Below are 17,455 nucleotides of genomic sequence, written 5' to 3'. Positions count from 1 at the left end.
TGCCATGTATGTGTATGCCATAGGCTGCAGTCTATGCCGTATTGAATGCAGAAAGCAAGACGAGCATGAGTACAGTACTTGTAGGCTGCTCTACTACACTTCCCAGAATCACCCAAGAAGCCCACGTACTCATATCCGCCTTTACGTGGTGACGCAATTTTTGCCTCGTTGGAAGGTAGTTTCAGAGGAATCGCTGTGACTGTATACTGTGGCAGTGAAGACACGCTGAGTGTGAAACCAAAAGACTCCCGGACGCTATCACTCGAATGGTATTTGGTCTCCTGTCATCGAACGGTACGAACATTTATGTTTACATCAACTGTATTTAATGTTTTTCAGAGTGTTTAATGTCACGAAGGACCACGCCCTCTTTGTAAGATAATGACAGAATTATTGAGCTAACACCTATGGCTAACACTAGCTGGCTGGTGGATGTTGGCCTAAAGACATTTTCTCCTTTACTGCAATTGGAGTAAATAATGCAGTCCTTTTTTAATGTTTATGAATTGTATTGTTCACTGTAACGTTAACCAGCTCATAACGTATATTTAAATGGCTATGCTGCAGGACAATGCTCTTATTTTGCAATACAACAAAGACACCATGCATCCGGACTGCATTCCCTTTTCTTATAAGATAACGTTATATCGGCAAGCACTACATCATATACAATTATTTTCCTGGAATACACTTAATACCATTACATGTTTTTGTTTTGAAACTTGATATTGTATTCTGAGATCTCGTGACAAAGGCATGTGTGGGCGGGGCTCAAAATATAATGAGATCATGATGGGAGCGTGGCAATGATGCAATATGAAACTGTTTACATGGCACTTTAGTATACGTGTTATTAACTCAGTGACGTGGACTCCTAACCTGTCACACCTTAGACACCACCTTAAAACCTGTCAAGGCTGGTGAGCTCCTTACAGTGGAAACAGTATCCACATGTAGATCAGCTGGGGGCAGACACACAAAGTACAGTGGAAGCTTGGCGTACCATCACTCTACTTTTCTGTTGTCCTGTGAATTATCATTGTAATAATATCATACGTTATAAAGCAGGGTGATTTTAATAAGAGGATATACCACTATAAAAACATTTGATTTAACACTTTGCATTACGCTCTGAATTGTTATGATTTTTCTGTTACTTTCTTTCTGACTTCTATATGACATTCAGTCATATTTGAGTTATGTTATAGTAATACTCCTATGATAATTAAGAATTCAGTTTACGTTAATTTAACAAATTAATAAATAAACGAAAGATCTAAAACACAGAAAAGCATCAACAAGCAGTTATTTTTGCAACATAAGTCTCTTAAAGATGATGTTTTTGATAAATCGACATGGATCAATTTGCAAATATTTTTGTTCCATCCAATTCTTTTTTCTCAGCATCTAGCATTTTTGTCGTGGTTACAGCAAAATACAGACTCTTATGGGATAGTGTTGGGAAAGCTTAATTGTATCTAAACATTGATGCCGTTTTTAATAAATATTACTATGTATTACTAATGCTGTGGTCCATATGCTGCTGTGTTGCTACAGATGTCATCGGTCACTGAGGAGCTTCCAGACATGGATGGAGCAGACCTGTTCGGGCTGCTGTTCCACAATGAAGGGAATGGATCTACTGAGCCCCTCTTTCCTGATGGGAATGAGATCATTGAATCCTGGCTGTCAGAGCAGAGTGTAAGACTTCATTCACATTAAACATATTAATGTTACAATTATTCCATGGTTAGATTGCCATCCAACACAATATTGAACCATATTGTTCCTCTTTGGATGACTAAATATCTTAAAGGTAACTGTTTTGTTCCCCCAGATACTGACAGGAATGGACACTGAAGACTTTCTGTCCAGCTTGTTAGATGGAGAAGACAACATGGGTGCCATCGGTCCCTCTCACTCTCCCTTGGGCAGCGATAGCGGTATTTCCGATGACAGCAGCACTGTGGTTGGAAACAACAACCCTCTGGGATGCTCGAGTCCTCAGGGCAGCGACAGTGACGTGGTGCCCAGTCCCTGCTACTCCCAGGCTAGCCCCGAGCACTCGGACCCTGCCCTGGCCCCCGGAGAGCTGCAGGCAGAGGTGCTGTCAGTCCAGGCCGATCACAGCTACTCTCTGCTGCAGAGCGATGGCAGGGACATGGACGCCCTGCAGAGTGTGAGGGCAGAGCAGCCCGATACAGATGTCTTCATTGATCTGGGTATGTTTAGATAGGATAAGATAAGAAGTACTTTATTGATCTCAAATTGGGAATTTCACACGATTGTTTGCGTTGCAGCAGCATAAAAAACACCAAAACAAGGCATTGCACATAAGTAGAAATTAAAGAGTAGAAATAAACAATACTAGAATTTAAACATCTCAAAATTCTATTAAAACAGTGTTAAAAAGTAGAAAGATATAGAGTAGGCCGTGAAGATGAAAACATCTAGAAACGTTGACAATGAAACACTATTGAAAGGCTTTAGACACAATATAAAGCAGGATATTATTTACATTAAAAGTGTAGGGAATGGAATATTAAATGAAATGAAATGTAAAATGTACAGTGTGTCCAAAGAGAAGTTATGGAGCAGTGAGTTCTCTGCCAGCCAGAGGAGATTTGTTATACAGAGTTATTGCAGTAGGCAGGAATGTTTTCCTGTTTAGCACAGAAACAGTCTGATTCTGGCTTTATCTATCATTTGTGTAGGCTTAAGTATATTCATATTTGTAACTTATACACCTGACCCGTTGATACATCTCTACAAAACACATGTATTTAGTGCACATTCAGTGTGAGGGAAGCTGCGTACATAATAGACGCATGGCAGCACTTACTTGCAGAGCTGGTCAGCATGCCACATTATGTTTATTTTGAATGTATTTCTCTTGTGTCAGACGACTTGGTGAGTGAGGCAATGGAGGAAGATGACGAGGAGGAGGACATCACAGACGATCTGCCCTGCACTTTGTCCATAGAGGACTCCACTCAGGATTCCACTCAAGACAATGACATGGACCGGGTCAGTTCCCCCTACTTTTCCTTATTTTGATGTTTTTTGAAGTGATCTTTACAAAGAAGACAGACAGTTTCAGTTTGGTATGCATGATTTATATCTTTGAAATGATTGGTGAGCTATTTTTGGCATATTGTTAGTCGCACCTGGCGCATCAGGTTGCAGAGTCACATGTGTCACCAGCAAGTGAAATATTCGTAACCCTTCAAGCTTCATTCAAGTCCTTACTGTGTTACTGTGATGAGAACAAGTCAAGTAAAATGACATTCTGATTACATTCTTTTTATCTAGTAGGTTGCCAGCTTTGCACACATTTTATCACCCAGTTGTGTTTCAAAAACAAAACTATTCTCAATATGTCGAAAAATCTATATTAATATATTGAATATTTACAAACAAAAGTTATGAATACCAAGTCGAGCCATTTATCAATGTTAGTCAAGAAAGTATAAAGTCTTTACATTTGAAAATTGAGTCAAGTATTGTGATTTGACTCCACATCTATCATTTTATACAGGTCATTAAATGTTTCTATTTTCTCCCTTTAGTTCCAGTTTAAAGAGATTGTGCTTACTGAGGAAGAGAAGCGGCTTCTGGGAAAAGAGGGAGCAACTATTCCCTCGCACATGCCTCTCACAAAGGTAATTCACTTCTGTGAATGTTTTTCTACTTGAGCTAATTGGCAGCATAGCAATCTGCCCTAGATAAGAACATCTGCGACATGTTGTAAATGTTTGTTTAATTAGGAACTTAATCAAACAACAGACTGCTGATACATTTAATAGTGTTGTTAATCTGTTTGGCAATTATAGTACACTAAAACAGTTTTGATTTGTATTTATTAGCCATGTAAATATTGGTCTTATATCTCCATGTAGTGGCTATTTAGTGTTTTTTTCAGTTTGGTCCAGCTGCGACACAGCTGCTCAAGGCTGTTGAAATATACCTCGCAATCTGTCATGTCAGCATTGTGGTGAAAGCCTTCTTTGTGTGTAACAGGCAGAGGAGAGGACCTTGAAGAGGGTCAGGAGGAAGATCCGCAACAAGCAGTCTGCTCAGGAGAGCCGCAAGAAGAAGAAGGTGTATGTGGACGGACTGGAAAACAGGTGAGATGTTAGGCCTGAAGGGCTATCAATGGAAAGGAATGATACCTTTAATTGCTTCATCATAGAAATACAGACATTTTGAAACTAGGTCATGTTCTGCACTTATGCCTATACAAATATAATTTTCATTCTAAATAGTTGCCTATTCATTTGATGTCAATCAACTAATTGATTAAACAACTCATTTTTGCATCCTGCAGTTAATAGACTTTGTTCTAATAACACAGGTAAACATAAATGGGGAATATAGGTGGAGACCTTACACTGCAGAATAACTGTTCCCTGTGAATAATAGTTGTGCTGGCAGGGATTTATTAAATGTCTTAACTTTTGGTTTGTCAAATACTCTGTGTGCTTGGATAAATATACTAACTACTGAATACATTTCTACTACAGGGTTGCCATGTGTACCGCACACAACTTGGAACTGCAGAAGAAAGTCCAAATGCTTCATAAACAGAACATGTAAGAACTCTGAACTATTGCTTCGGCATTTATATGCAATACCATGTGTCTATAAAGTTCTTTCAAATCTGCTGTTGGGTAAATGTGTCCTCTTTGTTCTTCCAGCTCCTTGATAGAGCAACTGAGGAAGCTGCAGTCGATGGTGAAGATGTCCACAATGAAAGCCAGCACAACCAGCACCTGTGTTATGGTAAATGCATTGATTACCTCCTTCTCTCCTGATTGCTTATCCTGTATAAAGTGTCAAGTTGTTTTTCATGCTGCAGTTTTTTCTTCTCTCCTTGTGTTTGTCCTCCAGGTGTTCCTGCTTTCTTTCTGTCTCATCATCTTCCCGTCAGTCAATCCATTTGGAGGAAAATCAGAACAGAAGGAACTCTACACACCCTCCCTCAGTAAGTTACCTCGAAAGAAAAAACGATGTCTTTAATGATATTTCAACCTTTCCTTGTCATGTTTTTAGATACACAGAATGTGTTGATTTATTCATTCAGATGTAATTCAGTGTGTGCCAGCAGACTGCAGAAGAATAGAATATTGATTTACATTGGAAATCAAGTGCATATCTGAGTCAGCATAGTAAAGAAAGGGGGAAAACAGGCAGTTTTGTGCACACTATATGCAAAGTTATGGGAGTGTATTCGTTGAAACCACAGTCTGTAAGGTGTTTTTTAATTATGTTTAAGTAAATGTCTTCCATGACCACTTGCCCGTATAGTGCTGTTTAATTTCTGTTTATCTATGGCGTGCCTGTGACTTCCTGAGTTTCTTTGTTGGCTCAGCTTTGCTCCTTTGTTATTGCAGTCATGTCCCGGACCCTGCGCTCCCTGCCAGCAGAGAGCACAGACGCCATGTCCTTCCTCGAGCCTGAAGACGAGGAGCTCCTCTTAGTGCCCCAAGCAGAGGTGGACAACGTTAAAGCCATCTTTGCTGGAGGTCAAAAGAATCACACCCCCGACTACCAAAGGGTGGAGCAGCCTGACTCGGAAACAGGATTTAACAGCAACTCCTCGGCAGACTTCCCCGGCCCGGCTCAGGCTGCAGAGATGAAGCAGGGGCCCGCTGGAGGGGTGGGGGCCTTACAGGAAGGGTCTATCGATGCCAATGTTGCGTATGAAGTCACAGGTTCCAAGGATAACTGGATAGAGCGGAACCCCCCGTCTGTCATACTACAGCAGCACCGCTCAGATGAGATGTAGACACATAACCAGCAGAGGGAGCCATATTCCTAATGTACCAGAGGGAAGCTTACTAAATGAAAAAGGGAACATACTAGTAATTATCAAGATAAAGGATCAGGTTGCCTGTCCCTACTTTTCCCCTATAACAGCCTTCTCATGTTCTACTGTACCTTTTAGCACTTTGTTGGGATTTTCTTGTTCTTGGGCAAAAAGAACTGGGGAGAGATCGCCATATTTCAGGAGTCTAAAGTACCTAAAAAGTAGGACCTTGCAGCAGTAAACATGCTTACCTTGCTGGAGGCCACATGCAACTTCAGAAGCACTGAGGGCTAATTTTATTGCACAAAATGGTGCTAAAAATGTGTTGGCACCTCCGTAGAAAACGTTATAAAGAACTTGCAGTATATTACTTCTAGAGAAGTATTACTTGAAGGCATTATTGTTTATCACCAACTCGAAGGGAGAGCTTGGTTGGCAACAGCAAATCTAAATATTGTACTCTCATAGTAAATTATTGTGAAAATAATTAGTGTTACAGTTTGTACTGCAAACTGTCCAGAAATATCCATTGCCTATTAGAATTTAAGCTGCTTGATTCTCATAAAGTGGTTGATTGACCACCGTCACGCTTAAGCCATTGCAGGACATTTGGCCATTTAGTAGACTTGTAAAGTTTTTTTAGTATTTCCCTTGTAACAAGGGTATCCATGCTGATTTACATTTCGGAATGCTTAGTTTTATGTTGTACAGTTAAGAAAAAATTATGTTTGCAAAATATAAAACAAGACAATAAACCCCTAGACTTTGTCATTGTTAGCCAACCCCACTCTACTCCTTCAACCTTCTCTTGTTCAACTTGATGGGACAGTTCTTACCTTTCTAAACATGTCTGAAATACCTTAGCACTGTGTACACACAGTAGGGGGTTTGATATAGCTCGGTAAACCGTGTTGCAGTAAAATGTACTCAAAATTGTAATGACCTGTTTTGTCAGTGAGGCATTTTTGTCATTTCTTTGTGTACTTAAGTTTCTGTGAGTAATACAGGAAATCTAAATGGTGTTGGAACTGCTTTTTGTTATAATCGACAGTCAATGAGATTTTAAATGTTGATCGTGTTGAACAAATGCACTGACATTTGCCGTAGTCCAAGAATAAAATGTAAATATGCTTGAATAATTGTAGCTCTTCTGAACATTTGAACTCTTTATGTATAAGACATGTCTGGACATCTATAATATTAATAAACCTTTTATATATCAGAATTACACAGATGTTGTCTTGATACCTGTTATTGACTAACAAAAAGATGAATACCTGTCTACATTAATTGTTCAACTTCAGGAGATTATTGACCACACAATATCTACTTTGTAATTAAATGAGACATTATAAGACACATTTGGCTATACCGAGTAGATACACTTACTATTCCAGTATTTACCTGAGAGGTGTGTAAATGACGATCTGAGAACATGTTTAAAATTATGTTCTCAGATCATCATGATCTCAGAAAGTCTTCTTCAATAGCTCTACAGTTTAATGTAAGCAAGCTTTTCCCAGACAAGTAGTGCTCAGCTGTTTCTAATATACCCTGTTTTGGGGATTTTCACAGCCAGCCTGGGATCTCCCCCATCTTTTTGATTTGAAAACACTTAAAGTCACAACATTCCAACTGGATTAATGTAATATTTTTTTATTAATACCATATAACTAAATGAACCTATATTTATAACAAAGGAATATTTTTCTATGTGAGGCATTTTCAAGTCTTAGCCTATTCATTACATTATATCACTATCACTCAAACATTTGCATTTATTTTTGTATTCCCCTTTTCACATGCACCATGTCTGGCAAACAGTTTTTGTCTGACTTTAGAAGCAACCTCAGCTGTCGGGGAATGACAACAAATAGGGGAATGGTTGGTGACTCACAAGTGTGAGGTTGTAGTCATGAGCTCATTGAACATGTTGAGACTAGTGGAGAAGTATTGAAATGTAAGGGAAAGGTCACTCGCTGAAAGCCCAGCAGGTGGCAATGTCAGTCCAGATGTGTGACACTGGGGCTCTGCTTCATGCAGGTCAGCAGCAACATAGATGGTGTTGGTGAGGTTAAAAGTCATCCTGTTATCATGTACCCTTAATTTGCATTCTTAGAAATGTCAGAGTGGTAGCTCATTTACCAAGAAACGTGTAAAGTAAACAACTTCAACAGAGTAGAACATTCTGTAATAGGGGCTCACTGTCTAGTCCTGATAATGTGTGGTATTGATGTATATTAACTAAATTACTGAAGCCTACACTTAAATTAGGTTGACACTATAGGAGACGTAATTTTCACTTTAAGACAGCCACGCGGCGTGTCAACATGCATGGCATCTGTCTGAAAAGCGAGTGATGTTGAATGTAAACACAGTCTCTGATAAACTGGCCTGAAAACACTACTGGCTACGGCACGTGGCGCTTTTCGGGAAGGGCCCACGCGCATCTGTCGGGCATCTGCCGCAGGACACTGAAAGGAGTGGGGTAATAAAGAGTGTGGGGCACACGCAATACGCACGCACACAAACACATGACATCCCCCCCAACCTCATAAAGGATCGGGGGCAGGTGGAGGACGTGATCACTGTTGTAACACAAAGTCTCCTTTTCTCTCCGTGGAGAAACGACACGCGTCGAGTCAGACTGGCAATTAAAGCTTCCTTTTCAAGGAGTGAACAAAGTGGCGTGTGCCGGCCACAAGCTGTTTGGTCACTCCTCCAAATACACTCCATCGAGACATCTTGACCTATCTGGGTCAGGACAGTTCTGTAATTCCCGGGTTGATAAAGTGCACCACACAGTGCAGGTGCAGCAGCATCGACACGCGTTTATTAAGGGAAAGTCTAGACTTCAGGGAAAGTTTGGACGGGCTATTTATAACCCAATAGTGATTCCTCGAGTTGGGAAAGTCCTTAAAAGATTATTCCAGAGTTTATCATGGGATGGGTGCATTTCACATCCGATGCCCCTTTTACCTACTTTCGTTTCACTATTCAATTACACTGTCACCTGTATTCTGATATTGGTCTGCTTTGCCCACTGTTTTTATAACTGCAATCATTTGGTAGCTACAACGTTTATATAACCCAAAAACACAAGGCAGCTTCCTGGTATTCAGTGAAGTGGTAAACAACATGTGGAATACATTTATGAAACTATACTTTCATAATCATAATAAAAAACAATCCCCTTATACAAATGCAAAATAATTGGATGCTAGAAGAAAACACTTTATTCTTCAAATTAAATATGAATGCAGTATACATGTTGATCATAGTCATGCCACAATACTTGAATAATGTGTTATGTGATTTGTTGACCAATTTAAGCCACAGGGAGTTCAAGCTTTATTGTGTCACTATCTGTCTCTTAAAGTCCACCCTAAACAGGACTTTAAGTTTTTGTTCACTGTGGTGATGTTGGATGTTGACAAGGCAAGCAGGAATCGGTGGTGGGTGGGGGGCATTTCTAGAAAGACTGTAATCTTGCCCCACGTGGGGTTATCAACAAGCTCCGCGTAATACCCGGGGACTTTTGCTTTCCTACCCGGCTGCTCTGAGCCAATGGCAGGAGGCATGAGCGGAAGAGACCGCCCTTTGCCGAGAAACTACGCTGCTCTGCTATAAAGCCACTCACCGCCTGTGTCGAACTCAGAATAACACGAGACAACACAGAGAACTACACGAGCTATCTTTTCACTTACGCACTTGGATTATAACTATGACACTGGAAGAGATCCGCGGACAAGAGAACACAATGGAAAGCGCAGATAGGTAAATATTTTACACATGGATACGACATTATTTCAGTTGATGGGTTAATGGTTTTAATTGCTGTTTTCTAAAATGTGACCGGTGTTCTGATGGTGTATGTTTTTCTTTGTCAAGGGTGCAAAGTGCAGGCGCAGCACTGGAAGAGCTGCTGGTCGCTGCAAAGAAGCAGGACTACCTGACTGTTGGAGTTTACGAGTCTGCTAAAATCATGAATGTGTAAGTATTGCAATCCGTGAAATGTTTAACTGCGATTGTCTTTTCTAAAAAAAAAATTAAGCTTACGCATGAAAGAATGTTTTCTAACCAGCGTCCTTGTCTTCTCCACAGTGACCCAGACTGCGTGGCATTCTGCGTCCTTGCCACCGATGAGGAGTACGAGTGTGACATTGCTCTGCAGATCCACTTCACCCTCATCCAGGCTTTCTGCTTTGACAACGACATCAACGTTGTGCGCGTGAATGACATCGAGCGCCTGGCTGACCTCGTGAGCACAGATGAAACCGGCGAGCCCAAGGACGCGCACTGCATTCTTGTCACGGTACGTTCCCGGGTGCACCCACTCAGCCTGCAGACAGTGAATCATGCATGCTTCACTCCTCTGTCTGGAGATTCTTTACATGCTGCCAAGTCACTGCACGCATGCTTATGTCTGTCTCATGTCTGACTCTAAATATCTATTGTTTTATATTTCAGAGCCCCAGTGCAAACCCATGGAAGGACCCTGCTCTGGACAAGCTGGGTCTGTTCTGTGAGGAGAGTCGCAGTGTCTACGACTGGGTGCCCACCATCACTCTCCCAGAGCGCTGAAGTGACTTTCCACTAACAATGCTTCACATGATGATGAAGATTATGAAAAGAAAGTCAAGGAGGTGAGCCTCAGTTGGGGGTGTCAAGCCTTTCTGCCTCACATGTCTGGATTAAGAGGCTGTGGCTGTAACCTCTCTGCAAGAGCACAACCTTCCAGTGCATCCTGGGTTGGCATGTTGGCTCTGGATGACCCTGAGGAAGGGCTCAAGTTCAGGGGTCAAGTGTGGACTGGCTAAGGTGAATGTGGAGTGGACAGAAAGTTTGATGGACACTGAGGAGGATATGGAATGTACCTCGTAGTGCATGACTATATGACCCAGTTGCTGCCCTAGATAAAAGGGAGTGGGGAACTGAGTGGTGGAGGTCACAAAGACTTTGCAAGAAGTGGACTTGTGAAATTGCAGATGCTGGACTGAAACTGGACTGAAGGGGAACAGGAAAGATTCTGGTTCTGGTTCTGAAGAAGGCGTCTGAACATGTTTAAGTGGACTATACTTTTCTTTTTCCAGCACAGCTATAAGGAAGTTCTTGGAATAAGCAGACTTGCCTGCGAATCCTGATTTAAGCTGTGTCTGAACCTGTGACACATTTTCATGGACTATTATTCTTGCTTAAAAATATGCAGACAAATATGCAATATTGTTCAAATTGTACTCTCTTTTTCATGTTTTGTGAATAAACATTTGTAATGAAACTCTCTTGTCAGAAAAGTTTTTTCTCCTTTGCATTAGGTTTTTGGCACTCGCCAAACCTTTGGTTAGCTAAGATGCAGCAGAGTGTAAGAAGTTACAAAAGACTGCACATTTATAGAAGTATCAGGAAGTGTTGCATGACATCAGTAACTTGGTAAAAGAGAAGAAGGAAATAGTGAAAATGTGGTTGGCTGATGGTAAGTCAGAGAGATTCAATGGAGAGATACAGGTGAATAGATAAATTACAACATAATGACGCTTGTGACATGCACCCTTTCCTGGCAGTGACCTTAAACTGCACGTAGAGCAGCTGCCTTATACAACAGCTTGCACAATCGCTGCAGCCAGAGTGTAACCGAGGCTGGGGAGCCTTCAGGAGAAAGCTTTATTTTACTTTCTGTGCAACTGAGGTTAGAGAGGTTTGTGTGTCAGTTTAGTTATGGTTTTGTGCATCCAAGTGGAAATGTGGAACTATATGATGAAAACAATCTCATTGTTTAGTGTTGCTAAAACTTTAAATATCAGGGATTCACAGTAAAAAATCTACAATATTGCAAACACTGGGATTTCATGACATTCAGGAGGATAAATCCCTGCTATAAAATTCATTCAAACCATTAGGCAACATGCATAGGGAAAGTTATGCTTTCTGTTTTCCTATTGACACTTGCACACATAACCATGTGCAATCGCACATTAGAAAATGGACTGAAATTCAAACTGTAGCAGAATGAGGGTCAGCGAGATCATCAGTGGCAGGTAAGGGGAAGTGTGTGAGCGCTGCGGTCGCCTCTGAGCTGAGGCTGACGGTAAAAGGCGGCCCACATCAAAGAGATAGACTTCTGAGGAACTCAACTCGCTTTTTCTTGGTAGCCCCTCGGCCTGCAGCCAATTGCTGGTCATACTTTGCATATGTGCACGTATGAACACACAGGTACACATGCATGCTCACAAACAAACACACACACACACACACACACACACACGCACACACACACACACACACACGCACACACACACACACACACACACACACACACACACACACACACACACACACACACACACACACACACACACACACACAAGCAAAGGAGGCAGTATTTCCCTGCTTAGCCTGTTTACAGATAATTGCTCATTGTTCTAAGAACAGAGGAAGCTTTACTCAGACACAATTACAAAAAAACAATTGAAAGGAAGCAATAAAGGGACTTTCCTTGTGCGCTAATATGGGCACTGGTAGGCAAATGGGAGACCTAGGTAAATGACTATAAACCAAAACTGGTCATTTTCCTACATGCACAGTCAAAACTGTAACTAGATTGGGAATAACCTTATGAGTACTAAAGACCAATGTGTCTTGTGATGACTATTTGTCTGTGGGTTGGGACACCTTTCTAATGTTCAGAAACAACAATGGAATTAAAATACATCTTTTTTATTAGCATGTTTCCAAAAGCACCCAAGATATTCCTGGATTTCTGTCTATACAGGTCAGTGTTCTTCAGGCAGCCTTTCTTTGTTTTCTGCCATGACAAAAAGCATACAAATAACAAAAGCAGTGGCAATCTTGACCTGTTTTCCCTGAAAAAAGCAATATGTAATGCCCTATAAGACACATTTTCTAAAGAATATAAATGTTGACTATTTTAATATATGCACCAAGTAAAAATAAATGTTGCTGGCTATATGGTAGTTACAATTAACGACGATTTTAATTGTTGACTAAATCCTTGACCTACTTTGGATAAAACATTGATAGTCTTTGCGATGGATCAGATTCTTCTTTGTGCTCTCGAAAACCTTGTTTGTCCATGTCTGCATCACTCAGGCCGCTCATCTGATATTTAAAACCTCAGTTTTGTCACAGACACCAACTCAAGCAAGCCATATGCAAGCCATAAAAACAACAACATGCCTGTTTTTGTATGCAATGTTCCGTTTGGTGACAGGTGTATGTGGGTCAGTAGAGAACAACAACAAAGAATTCAGCCGACTGTAAAAGTGTTCCCTGCTGCTGCTGCTGCTGCTGCTGCTGCTGCTGCTGCTGCTGCTGCTGCTGCTGCTGCTGCTGCTGCTGCTGCTGCTGCTGCTGCTATTTATATGGAGTTAACAAACATATTTCCCCCGTGTTGGCTCTGGTGCCAAAGCCTGGAGCAACAGTCCAGACTTTCGAGGCAGCCGCCTGTCTGCGAGGTCTGAGCCAGGAGAGATCCAGAGCTATGGTAGACTGAAAGGGAGGGAGCAGACAGATGTGTGAGAATCATTAGTACTTTCAACTGTGGATCAAAAAAAATGGTAAACATAAATCAGCAGTTAACTACTGAATTCTATCCAGACTGTTCTGTTTTGTTTTTTCTCATTGGAAGTGGTGATAACCATGCACTTTCCACAATGATACAATTTACTTCCATTCATTAAAAACACACTGTAAAAATTGGGTAACAGTTCTGAGACGAAAACATGGATTGCAACCAAACCAACCAACATGTGTTTCGACCCATCAATCTCAATAGCCATGCCTTTAGCATTCTCTGCTTTACAATCTATTTTATTCTAAAAATAAACATATGTACAAAATAAACATTATGCAGAATCGAAGAAGCTTGAGACCAGCTATTGACACCATAAACCCATTAGGAAGATGTTTACTGAGGTAAACATCAAGTGAGAAGTTTACATTTCCCCCTAAAAACTCATATATGTACAATCAGGCTTTTTTTGTGCAGAGTGGAGTTGCCACCTTTCATATGTCTGCTTAAACCATACACCAATTCTAAGAAAGACATGATTAACAGGCCATTATGAGCATCATTATTTATTAGCTGGGACATGCTTTCTTCTTGGAGTCAAGCGACAAGATTCCAGGTGCTTGCTAAAGACACATCAGAGTGGTATCAAACGTCTCATCAAACACTCAGAAAGAATGTGAATACGCTTTTTTCCCCCAATGCATGGCTATTCCTAATGTGTATTGCAGAGCCAAATTAGTTAGAGATTAAAAAAGTCCAACAATGAATCTTACAGTCAAAACTGTTTTCAACTGAGCACTGCTTTCATCCCATTCGAAATCAGAGTTAGGTTTTTCTCACTAGGATTTTCAAGCTTATTTTCAAAAAGTTAACCAAAAGTCCTAAAACACATTCTGCATGTAGATGCATGAGAGGGGAAACAAAATGCACAATGATATTTTAATATTTTAGATATTTATTTAAATTACAAAATGTGTCCTGTTGTGTTATAATAGCACATCATCGTTGCTGTTTGACTACTTTGTTTGACTACTGATGAAATGTTACAGTATGTGTTTCCATATTGGGATATGTTTCCCAGACTTGTGGTTTAACAGCAAATGCTAAATGCTTCAGAGGGACTCTGGTAGAGTGATACTGGGCCCTTCCCAGAGCCATTACTTTCATGGGGAACTGTGGTCCTTTCCTACCATTCCCTTCTCCATCTCACTTACAGTAACCACAGCAAAATGAGATTACAGGATGAGCTGGCAGGCAGCACCCCTCTCACCCCACCCAGCTCTGAGCCTCTCTCTCTCTCTCTCTCTCTCTCTATTGCGGGACCAGATTGGTACCATGGGCTCATGGTCCAGCTGGCTCTGGCAGGCAGAGGAGAGAGAGGGATAGATGGATGGATGGCTGGTATCGGGTGTCTCTAATCTAAGTATGTGTCACTCAGTGGAGAAAAGAGCTGCACCCTAGCTGTTTCTACTCCTGCTGTGGCTCCACTTACAGTGAGGTCACGCCTCAGAGGCAGCGTGGTGCGCCAGCACAATATGCAACCTTCTGAAGATCTGACATTCACAGTGTGGGGAATTTCTCATCACTGCGTTAGCCGAGGTGATTTCAGTTCAACAACATGTGCACTCACTGAGTGAGTGCAGGTTGTTGGAAATCACTACCAGGCTCTCAGTATGACCTGACACAGGTGGTTTCTGAGTTTGTGGTTGCGGTAGGGCTGAGGTAGCTGTTCAATTTTGAAGCGTACACATGTAAACACACACACCTGGGCACCTGGGATGACCACACCACACTGAGAAGGATGAGATCAGATGATCCAAACCGTTCTAAAGAAAATGATTGCGGTTGTCTTTCTACAGAGCCTATAATCAAAGTAAAACAGCTGTGTGTGAGCCAAGGGGAGGGTGACCAGGTTACAAACACACACACAGGAACACACACACACACACACACACACACACACACACACACACACACACACACACACACACACACACACACACACACACAGAAACACCTGACCTACACTTAAATATCCACTGTGTGCTCTGGGGGGTAGAGTGACACACACAGTCATTGCTGATTAGGTCATGGCACACATTTAACTGCTGTTAATGTGAAATGCTACTCTTAGTTCGTTGGTTAAAACAATGACACAATCATCTTAAATATATCAGATGGACAGAGTTTTAAATTTGAAAAAATAATCCCGCAGTTTTTGTGCATGGTATAATCATTTAGGTGTTTGTTTTCAAATTGATACATCTGCAAAAATTGCCCTGGAATTGCATCATGGTGTTTGTTCAGTACAGCAACAGAATGGATTGACTGGATAAAATGTGTCATCTATGAGTGCAATGTCTATATTATTAGCATTAAGAAGATTATGTGTGTGTCGCCCTCAATGCCTTTTTTTGGCATAAAGCGGTCACTGGGTTTATAAAAAAATATACTGTATAAGCCATGATAGCAGCGACCTTACATAAACCTCTGCAGCTAAACTTAGATCACATGGTCAAAGTGCCAGGATTCTTATTTGATCCCGCCTCATGGTATTTCACAAGTGAACACCATCACAACAATTGCTAAAAACAAGAAACTCTCTGAGATGAGTAAACAAGAAACCCTCTTGAGCGAATCAAGAAGATGACCCAGGTCAATAGGGAGGGATCTGATGCCAAATGCATTGATCAAAAGGGCTGGGGCTTTAGACGTGCCTCTTTACATAAGCTGCATTGAGGTGAGTGTAAAAGGCAAAGGCTATTTCAGGATAACAGCTCAGAGAGTCTCAGAGCCTCACCTAGTTTGCTCTAACACAATGAAGAAGAAGTAGAAAATGAAAACAGTGAATGCGCCAAATGTGTCAAATAACTTAAAAATAAAACCTTCACATTTGTTATCACTCATTACAAACTATGGTATTTAATGAATTCAAGCATGTATTTCTCACTTATGCTTTTCTCTTTCATCTCATGGCTGCCTCTACATTCTGTTCATATGCTGGTTTACTGTGGCTGCCAGTCTGGCTGAGGTGGGGCAACGCTAAGTGATTTGCCAAATATGGGGAGCAGCCTGTAACCTCTGCGGGGTTGACACATTACTAACATAGCTGAGCTTATCCGCCCAGAAGCACATGTACTCAAAGCCATGCTAGGAATCCCCTCCCAAAGCCCACAATCCTCAAGTGTGGAGCAGCAGGGCGGAAGGCATGACCATAAAAGTGCAGCCTGGAGAAGGGGAGATGGATACTGCTGACGGAGAGACATACAAATAAAATGTTTGACAGTTGCATGCTATTTGCTCATTTGATCATGCAGTCTATGCTTTGCCCTGGCATTCAGACAGAGAGGGCAGACAGGGTGACCAGGTTGATTCTAGGAGAGATAGAAACAAGCATAATAAGAAGAGATAGACACATTTCACGCATTGAGTACATTCCAAATTCCATCACACTGATGTGTACCACAGAGTATAGGCTAAACAAAGTAATAGCTGAAATAGCAACACTCATACTTACTCGCGGGGATTGTTTAATTCCAGCGCAATGTTGGAGCAGACACACATAGAAAAGATAGAAACAGGAAGACATTTTCCTTTGCGTATTAGCTGTCACATCTTGAATGAACAGTGTGTGCAACCACAAAACAAAGATAGTTGAAGAAAAAAAATAAACCACAAATATACAAGATGCAGGCTATGTTAACAGGAGTTCATAGTGTTCTGGAACAGACAGTCAAAAGGTGTCAAGACAGCATGACATTTTTTTACAGAGAGGTTGAGAGAAGAAGAGAGAGCGGAGAGAGAGAAAGCGCAGAGTAAACAGAGTGATTGCCAGACTCGATGTTCTCAGTACACATGCTAATGAGAAACCTGGAGAGAGGCTGAGCAGCCAGGGACACGGCCTGCAATGACACAGGGGGAACATTAGAAAGAGAGTGGAAGAGAGAGATGAGAGGAAACAATGTCCGGAGATGTGACGGGAAGGGATAGAGCAGAGAGAGAGAGAGAGAGAAGTAAAGTAAAGGCCATAGGATCCCTGACAGAGGCCTTGTTTGCTTGTGCTGTGCCGTCACTCTACTGCAGGTCAGGGTTATTAGAGGAATGATGATGCAGCATGA

At 41.4% G+C, this 17,455-nt stretch overlaps 2 protein-coding genes across 2 annotated transcripts; both read left to right on the top strand.

Annotated features, from left to right (window-relative positions):
- Positions 1 to 153: 153 nt before the first annotated feature.
- On the top strand, positions 154 to 7,039 carry creb3l3l (cAMP responsive element binding protein 3-like 3 like). Its single transcript, XM_034235004.1, has 10 exons — positions 154 to 294; positions 1,558 to 1,701; positions 1,838 to 2,222; positions 2,903 to 3,027; positions 3,570 to 3,662; positions 4,021 to 4,127; positions 4,524 to 4,592; positions 4,698 to 4,782; positions 4,891 to 4,984; positions 5,394 to 7,039. The coding sequence occupies exons 2-10, from the start codon at positions 1,558 to 1,560 to the stop codon at positions 5,786 to 5,788; spliced, it is 1,497 nt and encodes a 498-aa protein (XP_034090895.1). The 5' UTR covers positions 154 to 294; the 3' UTR covers positions 5,789 to 7,039.
- Positions 7,040 to 9,470: 2,431 nt separating this feature from the next.
- gadd45ga (growth arrest and DNA-damage-inducible, gamma a) lies at positions 9,471 to 11,087 on the top strand. The gene is made up of 4 exons (XM_034234955.1): positions 9,471 to 9,586; positions 9,701 to 9,802; positions 9,914 to 10,124; positions 10,280 to 11,087. Exons 1-4 carry the CDS (start codon positions 9,534 to 9,536, stop codon positions 10,391 to 10,393), a joined length of 480 nt encoding a protein of 159 aa, XP_034090846.1. The 5' UTR covers positions 9,471 to 9,533; the 3' UTR covers positions 10,394 to 11,087.
- Positions 11,088 to 17,455: the final 6,368 nt, after the last annotated feature.

The sequence above is a fragment of the Gymnodraco acuticeps genome, unplaced genomic scaffold (genome assembly GCF_902827175.1).
Source record: "Gymnodraco acuticeps unplaced genomic scaffold, fGymAcu1.1, whole genome shotgun sequence".
Lineage (NCBI taxonomy): Eukaryota > Metazoa > Chordata > Actinopteri > Perciformes > Bathydraconidae > Gymnodraco > Gymnodraco acuticeps.
Note: the sequence above shows the minus strand (reverse complement) of the source record. Positions and strands in the feature narration are given on the sequence as shown.